Consider the following 12,257-nt stretch of genomic DNA (forward strand, 5'->3'; position numbering starts at 1 on the left):
CCAAAAAGGGGGAAAAACGATGCTCTTGATTAAGACAATGTTGTGTGCTTTGATTGAAACCTGGATGGTTTATCACTTAAATAATGTCATTTTACTATGTGGTCTTTAATTGGGTTTGTGCTGCAGTTAATTTGTTACACACGCACATATCCTATGTTCGTAGTGGATCACTGCTTTTGGCTTCCTGTGGTTTGCGTTTGTCGTACCCTCTTTAAGTGGGTTTGGCCTGTGGTTTCCTGTGGTTTGCATTTGTCGTACCCACTTTAAGTGTGCGTGGCCTGTGGTTAATTTGCTACACACGCATCCTATGTTCTTAGTGGATCACTGCTTTCGGCTTTCTGTGGTTTGCGTTGTTCTTTCCAAAAGCACCTATTCGGTTGTCTGACCTTAGTGGAGGCGGCAATTGTTGAATGATCTGGAAAGATTTGCCAAACCCCAGGATTTTTGCGGAAATGTTCTTAAAACATATCCTCAATGTTTTGCTCCATTCAAGTCACGACTTTATATCCCAACATCATGGTTGGAAATTATGCTGAACTAAGTAGGTTTGGGTAACTTAGTTTTCAAGCCTTCTTGTCGTAGTTATTAGCGTAGTTCATAGTATTTTGGAAGAGAAATAAACCAGGCATGCTGCATAAGTTATTTTCATGTGTTAGTTGTTATGTTTGCTTTACTCACCTGTGGACGAGGGCTGAACATTGCCTTTGTATCCTCTTGAAATTATTACTTCCTGTTTTGGTGTGCACGGTCGGTCTGCAACCTTGTATTTTGATTACAGATCTATTAATAGATGTACTAAGGCTGGAGTATAGTTTTGAGAATGTCAGTGCCTTATATTTTTGTGCATACTTATATATTAGTGTCCTCGGCTAAAGTGGACTCCTTGATTTTCGTAACGCGTCATCATCTTCTGAAATCTGTGGAGGTGTGTGTTGTTAGGTTCTCATATGAACAGGTTATATTATTAGGTGTCCTAGCCCCTTTCCTTTTCCAGAGATGTCATTCACCTTTCGGAGCAACCTGTTCGGTTCTCGTGTGTTGCCTCTGTTGTTTATACTCGACCGAAATGGGTATGCTCTATATCAAATAGGCGGGTGGGTGTTTTAATCCCAACCGTATCATGTAAGCACTAAGCAATCCTGTACAATTTTCTTCTTTCAGGGCAACCTGTTAACTTGTGTTAGAGTCTTCAGGCGGGTGATCACGTTTCCCATTTTCCTAAGCTCATGGTGGAATCCGCGCCCTTGGACCGGACTAGAAAATAGAGAGGAAACGCAATCTCTAGCATAGAAAATACAGCACGAGTAACACAACATTCTAAAGTTCAAGAAGTACAGAAAGTTGGGCTCACAAATTTGTTTGTGATAATAATACGATAGAATGTGAAAATTAAATTATATACATGGAAATGAAATACGATAGAATGTGAAAATTATATACATAGGAAGCCAACTAATACAGCCCCTTCTACCTCTCTTCATAGATAACCATTATAGTGCATCCGTGCACTACTGGATTCCGCCAACCTGAGGGGGATCTTGCGGCAAAACTAGAACCCAATTTCGCAAATACAGCAAAAAAGATAGAAAAACCTACTACCCAAAAACAAAAGCCTAAAATTACTTGCCGCCTGTACCGATTTGCAGCCAGCCAACAAAATCCTCCACATTGTGAATTCAAGAAACAGGTGAGCATTCAAATACCCAGGAGAGAGAGAGAGAGAGAGAGAGAGAGAGAGAGAGAGAGAGAGAGAGAGCTTGGAGGAATGGAAATTAGATTTATAGGAAGATGGATATCTTCACTCCACTACAAAAGCAAATCTTCTCCGTCGGTATTTTTTATTTGTCCACAACCTTTGGCCTGATCTCAATCCCTTGAACAATGAGGCCACTCTTCCAATCACCACGTTCTACCTCCATCACACTCATCTCCAGTTCCTTATCTTCCCCATCACCACCCTTGTTGAAGTATTCACCCATCTCCATCTCCATCCACCCATCTCCTCTCACCTTTGGGTATTTCCTATCGCAGCTCTCTTTGTTGAGTACTGAGGATGTACGCTGCCTCCGCCTGTTACCAAAGCTGAAGCCACGACGAAAGACAGGGTTCCTGGGTACAATCTGATATTGCAGCCTCTGCCCTCTTTCCGGGTCCAAGTAAACAGATTGAGTTTCACTTTCACTTCCACTAATTCCAACAGCAACTTCTGTAGGTCGGTATTCAAATCCGTAGGCTTCTGCAGTTGATTTGAATACAAAGAAAGCTGCATAAGTTGTGTTTGGGGACAGCATGCTTGTGTTTATCTTGCCACGAATTTCAAGCCAGCACACGTTAATAAGCTCAGCTACCTCCGAGAACCTGTATTTTGTGAATTTATGATGATTTGTCAACAATCATGAAGATTTTCAGAAAGTTGAAGGGTTTTTCAAGAAATGAAAAAAGAAGTAGAAAAACAAACCTGGACTCGGGTATGGACATCCATCTCCAATAGCTGGGTGTGTCACCCCATACAATTGTGAGGTTCCGTGCAGCTAACATGTAACATATCCTTCCACTTGATTTCTCCAACGAAAAGCTCTGTTTATGCCCATGGAAAGCAAGTTAGAGACGTTTACCACAACTTGATAAGCCATCTGGGGGCAAAACAAATAGAAGCACAAATGCAATGCAGTAGTTGAACTACCTCCAAACCATTATTAAAGCTAAAACTACCAGCAGGCCACAGCTTTACAAGCAATGCAGAAATGTTACCTGTGTTCAATAGTTTGGTCATGACAAATAATAAGCAATATTCCTATGTTCTATTTTCTCAAAAGATCGTCATTGCATAAACATTTGCTCCTGCATTTGAAAGTACAATCTTCAAACTTCCAAAGTTTCTATTCACAAGCCTGACAACGACATCAACAGGAAAACAAGCATATGCAGTAGAAGCTTCGTAGTCGTATGACAAGACTACTCAACTTTAGGAAAAAAACACATTTTGGGATGAGATGCTTTTAATGTTGGAAGTTACTCAGCTTTTAACTAGGCAATGCAATCTCTTTTGATATTGATTGGTGACAAGTCTACTCAGCTTTAAACTAGGCAATGCATTTTCTTTTGACATTTGCATTGCCGTCAATAAGTGGACAAGCAGAATTTTTTCCCCCATCTCCTCCTCTCAGACCGCATTGAGGAGCTTAGGAACCAAAAGAACATAAACTCCATTTTGCCAAAAGGAATTTAGTAGTAGGACACAAGGGACATGAAGTTATTACCTAAAGGTCCTACTTATTTGACACCTAATTCAACTACGCATTCGAAGTGATAAAACATTCAGTGTTCAATAAGAATATCAACAATCTGAATTAAACATGGCTCGAATATATAACCAACGAGATATACAACACTGTGTGGCACTATTAATCCAATCATTACTGGTTTGGTGATTTTACATAACAGGCCCAAGTTTATATATAGGAAAGACAAAAAGCAAGTAACCAAACTAAAAATATGAAACTGAAGCTAAGCAAGTGAAAAATGAAGGGGCAATTAGTATTAAAAATTGGGGAATCTCCTGGTACATGCGAAACTAGTATCAAAAAATGTATACCTATTTCGTGTTTACCGTACACCCCTATCCGTTACACCACTATTCGTACTTTCATCCAAAAAAAGGATCCGGATGTGACATCGATCCGACCGTTCGTGCAATCAATGGTTTTGATTTGCTGAAGCACTTTAACTTGTCAAACATATATGAACCATTGATTGCCGAGATGAACGGCTTGCATGCCGCACTACAGCACTACATGGTACGTTACAGGGTCTACACTATAGAAACCCCGATTCCAAAAAATGAATACGTAACTAATGACATAAAAATGTGTAGCTAATGCGCAATAAAATATGTGTATCATGTACCAAAAATATAGTACTATTCGTTAAAACTAAGCATTATCACATATACTTCCATTTGCTAAAAATTGTGCAATATAAACCAAAAAAAAATGCATAATATTCCATAGAGAGCTTCTGCTCCATTGGGCGGTAGGATTGGTGCTGCTGGTAGTTAATACATTTCCTTCGTAACAGCGAACGAAATTGACAAACCTAAGCGAAATTTACCTTAGTGCCCTGGTCGATTAGAAGGGGATTGTCAGAGAGCCAGAGATAGAGCTGTTTCTTGGAGGCAAACGAAGAAGAAGAAGAACGAGTGAGGTTCGGAAAATCAACGGCTCGGGTGATGATGTCCTTGTAGTGGGACGGCAGGAACCTCTCCCAGACCTCATCCGATTCCGCCGCCGACTTGAACGTGGAATCCACCACCGCCAGCCTGCACGCGTCCCGGGGACTCGTCAGAGACGCCACTTTCGCTATGCACCCCTCCGGCAACACATCCACCGCCGCCATTCTCTCTCTCTCTCTCTCTCTCTCTCTCTCTCTCTGTATGTATGTATGTTTGTGTGTGTGTGTGTGTGTGTATATACTGGAAAGAGAATCTGCGCTTCGCTTATGGCTCTCTCTATCTTATCTTGGAATGGGATTCCGGTATCGCATACGGGTGAAAAGAGGACGTGTAAATATTTATAGGAAGGGAATGGCAACGGGTCCTGAAAGCTTCGCCATTAAGGTTTAGCGTTTACGAAAGATGGGCATACTGGGCAGACACATACCGCATCCAGAGGAGAGAGAGAGAGAGAGAGAGAGAGGGACAGAAGGCGTGGAAAGCCAAGGCGTTCGGTTGGCTGTACTCGGAAACGTAGCTTTTGGATATCTATCCACATAAACATGTGAAGGGCCTTTATTTATTTATTTATTCAATGAATGGACTGGCCACCAATGGCTCACTTGTTGCGTCTTTAATGAGCTTCTCTACGAGTGATTATTCAATGTTCGTTGAGCTCCGATACGTAATGCTTTCCTCCACGCTCGGACATTTACGTGGAGTTCATTCATCATGTTGTAGCTTTCATGAAAATGTGATGCTATTGGAGCATTAGTGGCTCCACAGAGCTTTTTTATATTTTTGTATATTACATGTAATAATTTTGTCTAAGGTCTAATTTGAACACTGAACTCCTATGCTATGAATACCCATCAATTCACGCTTCAACAATTGATACGTTAGCTTACAACAAAGTACATACTTTCAATAAAAAAATATAAAAAGAGAGAGATAGAGAAGAAAAAAATACTCCATCTAATGGTATCGGTTTTGTGCTCTAACTTATTTCTGAATAGCAATCAACTCTATAATTAAAATCAAGAACATATGTCCAAAAAGATTCATATGAATCTATTCACCCCACTATTTCCTATAAGCCGGTTTAATTTTGCTCAATTCAAAATGTAAAAACAATTGTCGAGAACAATTGTATGTTTTTTTTTTTTTTTTTATCTTTTATCTTTTTTGGTATAAATTATGTGTATATATAATGGGTAAACAGAGCTAGTAGAGATAAGTTAATTCTTGAACACACTAATAAAAATTCTTGGAGCCACCACTACATTGTAGCGTCACGTAACAGTGTTTCAAATCACATGGTAGTCCTCCTGGAGTAACCAGTAATTTTTTTTTCCTTTTTTGGTAAATATAATGTCTCCTTTTCTACCACAAGGACTACTTCACCACCAAATGCGTGAGAGAGAAAATCTCTGGATTACCGCGTGACGATGTTCACGTCTGAATCGGAGTTGAATTTTGTTTACTCTCCACATAAGAGGATGAAGATATTCTTTTTTATTGGTTGAAATGGTGTGAATCTCATCACAAATTGATGTCGTGCTTATCAAAAAGTTATTGCATGATAAGTATAATATCACCTTGTAATAAAACCTACACCATTTCAATTAATAAAAAAAAAGAAAATATTCACCATCTTTTAAAAAAAATGAACAAAATTGCAATCTCCGAATTGACAGCTGCCAATCGGATGTCCCAAATTAAACAACTACTAGTACTTTTTGCTTTTTCTACCACTGGGACAAGCAAATGACTTTTCCCCCCTCCCCTAACACCACACCCCCCGGACCCCACCGCCGTTTCCCAAAGTACCCCCCGCAATTCCTTTCTTTATTTATCAATTGCCTTTATTTTATTTATTTTATTTCTTTCTTTATTTATTAAATTATAAAATTCAGTTTTTTTAAAAAAATTAAATGTTCCGAATTTCAATCCGTTTGAACCGATGGAAAGATTTTAATTTTTTGATTATTTTATCCTAAATGGTCATAATTAAATTTTTACTCTGGGACTCTCGTTAATTAGCCCTAAGAGATATTTGATTCTACGACTTTATAGGGCTAATAAAAAAGAGGCCTATAGTCAAAATTTAATTATGACCATTTAGGATAAAATGATTAGAAAACTAAAATCTTTCCACCGGTTCAAACAGATTAAAATTTGAAATACTTAATTTTTTAACCATATTTTTTAATATATAAACTGTCTAAAGAGGTTGAAAAATTAAGTGTTCCAAATTTTAATCCGTTTGAACTGGTGGAAAGATTTTAGTTTTCTGATCATTTTATCATAAATAGTCATAGTTAAATTTTGACTATATGGCTTTCGTTGATTAGGCCTAAGAGATATTTGATTTTACAATTTTCTTAGGTCTAATCAACGAGCGCCCTAGAGTCAAAATTTAATCATGACCATTTAGGATAAAATGATCAGAAAACTAAAATCTTCCAATCGGTTCAAACGGATTGAAATTTGAAACACTTAATTTTTTAATCATATTTTTTAATATATAAAGGGAAAAAAGGAAAAAAAAAACCGTCGGATTCATTAGAGACAATGCTTACACCTCATGCTTGAAGTGTGAACAAAAGATCAGACAAAAATGTTAATTCGTGTGCCAAGATAAGGCAGCAAAATTATGATTTAACAAAAAAACCGGGGGGGGGGGGGGGGGGGTGGGCAACGAGAAATGAAACAAATAAAGAAAAGAATTGAAAATTAGGAAGAAACAAAAAAAAAAAACCAAAGAAAAACAAAGGGTTGGGAAAGTGGGACGGGCCAGGAGAGGGGGAAAAGCACCTCTTAAGGATTAATGCTCCGTTTCGGAACAAAAAATAAGTCTTTATTTTTTAAAAAGACAATTTCAAACTCAAAAATTATGAATTTACTAAAATTTAAAAATATACAATATGAATCTTTTTTGAAAGATCTCGATGAGATCTTTTATACGATGAAAAAAAAATTAAAAATTATTTTTCATTTACTTTATTTTTGAGTTTGAAAATGTGAAATAAGCTACTTATTTTTTAAGAAGGTTTCTGGAACGGGGTCTAATCCACCACCAATGTGTAACCGGGAAAGAGAGGTTCACCAATGTGTGACGGGGAAAATCTCTGGGTACCGCATGACGATGTTGACGTCTGAATTGGTGGCCACCACCGGACATTAATAATTACTATTTTCGTCTCAATTTAATTGTCATTTTTTGGAGTTCGTGCCACTTTTCAATTGATTATATCTTGTAATTTATTACGTCTTAAGTGATTTTGAAAACATTATATTGTAGAACAAATCGAAATCCATCAAACAAGATTCATATTGGATATAAAATTCATTATTATTTTAAAAATATAACTAATTTTTTTATCCAACTATAATAAAACTGGAACAAGTAAATTAGAACGAAGGGAGTACTGTAACTAGTCTCGGCTTTGTTTTCGTTTCGTTTTCTAATGACGACGTGTCTGACCTGATTTATTTATTTATTTATTCTTGCAGGCTTGTTTGTGAGATTTTTAGGCTTTTTGATTTTTGTTCATATTTGAATTTTTTTCATATTTGCTAGTTTTGCGTTAAATTTTTGTGGATTATTGGTTTGTCTCAACAAGAGGAATCAAAAGAGTAAATTTATTACTTTTACCCAAAATATTGAATTTCTCAAAATATTTGGTAAAAGTCTTAATTTTTTACTTTTTTCAATTCCTCTTATCAAGACGAACCAATAATTCACAAGAGTTTGACAGAAAATTAACAAATATGAATCCTTTTAAATAAGGACAAAATCTCAAAGTGAAATGAGCGCAAAGTGTAGAAATGTTTGTATTTTATATTTTATAAATGAGAGGGGTAAAGAGTCTGATGAGAGTAGTATAGGTATTGTAAAAAGTATAGTACAACATCACCTTTTCCATCCATTTTCTAACGGAAAGTTAACGGCAGGGGGGTCTCTTGGTATTGTCGGGTAAAGGAGGGGAGGACAGTGTCATTTCAGAAACCTCAGGGGAGGTTTCTGTTCGTGTCAGAAACCTCAGGGGAGGTCAGTGAAATTTGCCCTTTCTTTTCTGTAAATGTAAGAATACAGTGAAAAACTAGTCATTATTCGTACATTTCACTGTACTTTTACATTTGCTACAGTCACCGACCCCAAGGTCGGTGACCGGCCACCGACCGCGTGTGGGCTCCACTCCGGGCTCCGCACGAATGATCCGAGCCGCTCAATAATTTAAAAAAAGAAAACCGAGTGGGCTGTGTGAGAAATAAGCTCAATCCGATGTGTGTACGTGCTCATTCCAAACTTTCATTTTTGAACGGCTCGGATCATCTGATTTTGGAACAGCTCGGATTGAGCTTATTTCACACGTAGCCCACTCGGGTTTTTTTTTTTAAATTATTGAACGGCTCGGATCATTCGTGCGGGGCCCGGAGTAGACCCGACACAGGGTCGGTGGCCGGCCGGTGACTGTAGTGTTTTCGTTTTTTTCACATCGGTAGTGTCAAATCAGCATGAGTACTGCGAGCCAGTGAATCAAAATTTTACTATTGGGTTGACCTTTGATTACGTTAGCGATCATGCAATAGGGGCAGGAAACGTATCAAAATGACATTAAATTTATATTCATCTTAATTTGCTTGTTGCAAGAAGGATACACACCGATTGAGGTTGACTCAATTGATCAAAATCAGAGACGAATTCAGAATGTAGCTTAGTGGGTGCACTATCTTATTATTAGATATTCGATAGGCCTCCATGAGTTCTAACTTCAAATCTCTAGCTAGCTTATAATATAGGTGTGTTGGTAACTCAAAGATTGTGAATCCGGCCTTGTGGTTCACTTGGAAATACACATACTGGTAATATGATTCAACCGATATATAGCATGTTGATGAGTTGAGCTATTTGATCATTGATCCGTTCAGAAATTTTAATGGAAATGCGTTGCCAACTTGTTTAAATTTGTCAAATATTTTCTTCCAGTTCTATTGTTCATTTGAAATGCTTCACATGTCAACAGAGTATTTTTTTTTAACACTAGCTCATTCCCTAACACGGCGTTATAAGAGGTAGTAACAAAGATTGGGATATCTAGCGTAACGTAGAACCATTATATTTATCGGTTATGTGGAGAGTTTAATTTCTTTTTCTTTTTCTTTTTTTTGTTTCTCTCTCTATTCAGAAGTCGTAGACATGTAACTTCGTGCCTGTTTGTGCGCCTATTTTTTTGACCTTTTCGACTTCTCCTTTTTTAGTTTTGGGTGTTTGGTTGGTAGGGAAGAAAATTAATTTTGTCAAAATGATTTTTCCAATTATGAAGATCCAGAGCAAAAGTCAAAAAGAAGGTCGGAGGTCCTTTTCCACTTCTGATGAGCTGAGAGAAGAAAGGACCAAATTATCCTTTGTATTTGATTTTAGAACTCTCTTAGGGTGCTCATTGAAAGATTTTAAAGCTAAAAATTTATTATGACCATTTAGGATAAAATGACCAGAAAAATAAAATCTTCACATCGGTTCAAATGGATTGAAAATTTGAGCAATTAATTTTTTAATCATATTTTTTAATATATAAAGGGTGTAAAAGGTTTTTTTTTTTTTTTTTAGGAGAAAGGTGTAAAAAGTTTTGTGTGTGCTGATACAATTAAAAACGAAAAAATTTACAAAAATTGATTAAACCATTATTTACAATATATCCCATAATAAATAAACAATGGCAATATGGTAAAAAATCTGGTCATAATTCATTTTTATCACATATCTCTCAAACACTATCAAGTTGCAAAATGCATTCTGCACAGATCATCCAAACACTCTACCAGATTGAAACTACATTCTAACCAAAAAGCCAAAAAATCAAAAAGACAAAAAGTTGAAAATGAAAAGCCAAAAAGTGGGCTCCCAAACACCCCCGGATGGATGGAGAATTTAAGGGGGTGTTTGGCACCTTACTTATTGGATTTTTAAATTTTGTGTGTTTGGCGAGGGCCAACCAAAACGCATTTTCCAGAATGTTTTCTCCAAATTGTGGTTTAGAGAAGAGAAGTGAGAAAGAGGGTAGGAGGAGCTTTTTGACTTTTCTTATTTTGGTTAACAAAAAGACCTACATAATACATTTTGCACATATTATCTAAATCACTCTACCAGATTCAAAATATATTCTGACCATAATTCAAAAATCAAAAAAACCAAAAAAATAAAAATGAAAAGCCAAAAAAATAGGCTCCTGCCAAACACCCCTTTCATATTCACCGAGTGCTAATCCCTGTAGGTACCAACTAATGAATAGGCTAAGCTATATTTATAGTTATACTTTCACTGACTTTTTTGGTAAGCATGACATTACTTTGTGGTGGAATCCACATCATTTCAACCAATAAAAATGAAGGTAATGTTTAAACTCAACTCCAATTCAGACGTGAACATCGTCACAAGGTACTCTAGAGATTTTCTCTCTCACACATTTGGTGGTGAAGTAGTCCTTGTGGTAGAAAAGGAGAAATTATATTTACAAAAAATTATTGGTTACTCTAGGAGGATGACCATGTGATTTGGGACACCGTCACGTAACGCTACAATGTAGTGGCGGCTCCAAGAATTTTTATTAGGGTGTTCAAGAATTAACTTAGCTCTACTAGCTCTATTAACCCATTATATATACACATAATTTTACACATTGTTGTAAAAATACGATAAAAAAATTTAAAAAATAATAATAACATGTTACAATTGTTATCGGCGATTTTTTTTTTTTTACCATTTTGAGTTGAGCAAAATTAAACCGGCTTGTAGGAAATAGTGGGGTGAATAGATTCACATGAATCTTTTTGGATATATGTTCTTGGTTTTAATTATAGAGTTGATTGCTATTCAAAAATAAGTTAGAGCACGATACCGATACGATTGGATGGAGTACTTCTTTTCTTTTTTTTCTTCTCTCTCTCTTTTTATAGTTTTTGTCATTCAAAGTATGTACTTTGTTGTAAGCTAATGTATCAATTGTTGAAGCGTGAATTGATGGGTATTCATAGCATAGGAGTTAAGTGTTCAAATCATATCTTAGACAAAATTATTACATGTAATATACAAAAACATAAAAAAGCTCTGACCACCTAGAAGAACATGCGGAGCTGCTAATGCTCCAACAACATCTACCACCATACATTCCTGTGAGACCAGCGGGATGAATGAACTCCACGTGAATGTCAGAGCATGGAGGGAAGCACCACGTATCGGAGCTCCACGACATTGAATAATCACTCGTAGAGAAACCCATTAAAGAAGCAACACTTGAGCCATTGGTGGCCAGTCCATTCATTGAATAAATAAATAAAGGCCCTTCATTTTGAATAAACTACTATGTATGAGTCTCACATGTATGTGAAAAGTTGTGTTTGGATTATTGTGTGTGTAGCATTTTTGAAATTATTTTTCCGCCACATATTTGTGTGGTTTTTGCCACAATTATTTGGAACCTATGCAAATGCGAGATAGATAAGAGTTTAAGACACCACTACTAGGTGTCCCAAGAGCACTGAATAATTACTTGAGCTAGCGAAGTATGCTATAATATTTCGTGTTGTGCTCGTGACGTTAAGGACGGATGCATAATTTGAAGATTAGGTGAGCGATAGTTTAAAAAATTGATACAAATGAAAGGCGATAAATAATTTTGTCAATTAAAATTGAAAATAGTTAGTTTAAAAAAATATTGTCCAATATACATTGGATCAACCCTATTCAATCACTACTAAGATATACGGAGTATATGGTTATGTTTAATTACGACTTCAAACAATATTGTGCATTTCTATCCATTTGAAAAGCGAAGTAACAGTTCAAAAAGAAAAGAAAAGTAAGTAATGCTAAACTTAACGTTATTTTTAAAAAGAGAGATGATAATGCCAAAACCCATTTTATTTGTGCCAAAACTCATTTTGTTGCTTCCAAAACTCATACTAAATATATTCGTAACTGACCCATTCGTCCTTGTAACTTGTAAGTCACATAACCCATCCTTCAACACCAACTCCCCCTCTT

General features: G+C 36.5%; 1 protein-coding gene across 1 annotated transcript; it reads right to left on the reverse strand.

Moving 5' to 3' along the window:
- Positions 1-138: 138 nt before the first annotated feature.
- LOC131301092 (F-box protein PP2-B1-like) lies at positions 139-4,674 on the reverse strand. Its single transcript, XM_058327231.1, has 3 exons — positions 4,111-4,674; positions 2,459-2,577; positions 139-2,358 (listed from the first exon to the last, which is right to left on the reverse strand). The coding sequence occupies exons 1-3, from the start codon at positions 4,393-4,395 to the stop codon at positions 1,839-1,841; spliced, it is 924 nt and encodes a 307-aa protein (XP_058183214.1). The 5' UTR covers positions 4,396-4,674; the 3' UTR covers positions 139-1,838.
- Positions 4,675-12,257: the final 7,583 nt, after the last annotated feature.

This window comes from Rhododendron vialii, chromosome 9a, assembly GCF_030253575.1.
Source record: "Rhododendron vialii isolate Sample 1 chromosome 9a, ASM3025357v1".
Lineage (NCBI taxonomy): Eukaryota > Viridiplantae > Streptophyta > Magnoliopsida > Ericales > Ericaceae > Rhododendron > Rhododendron vialii.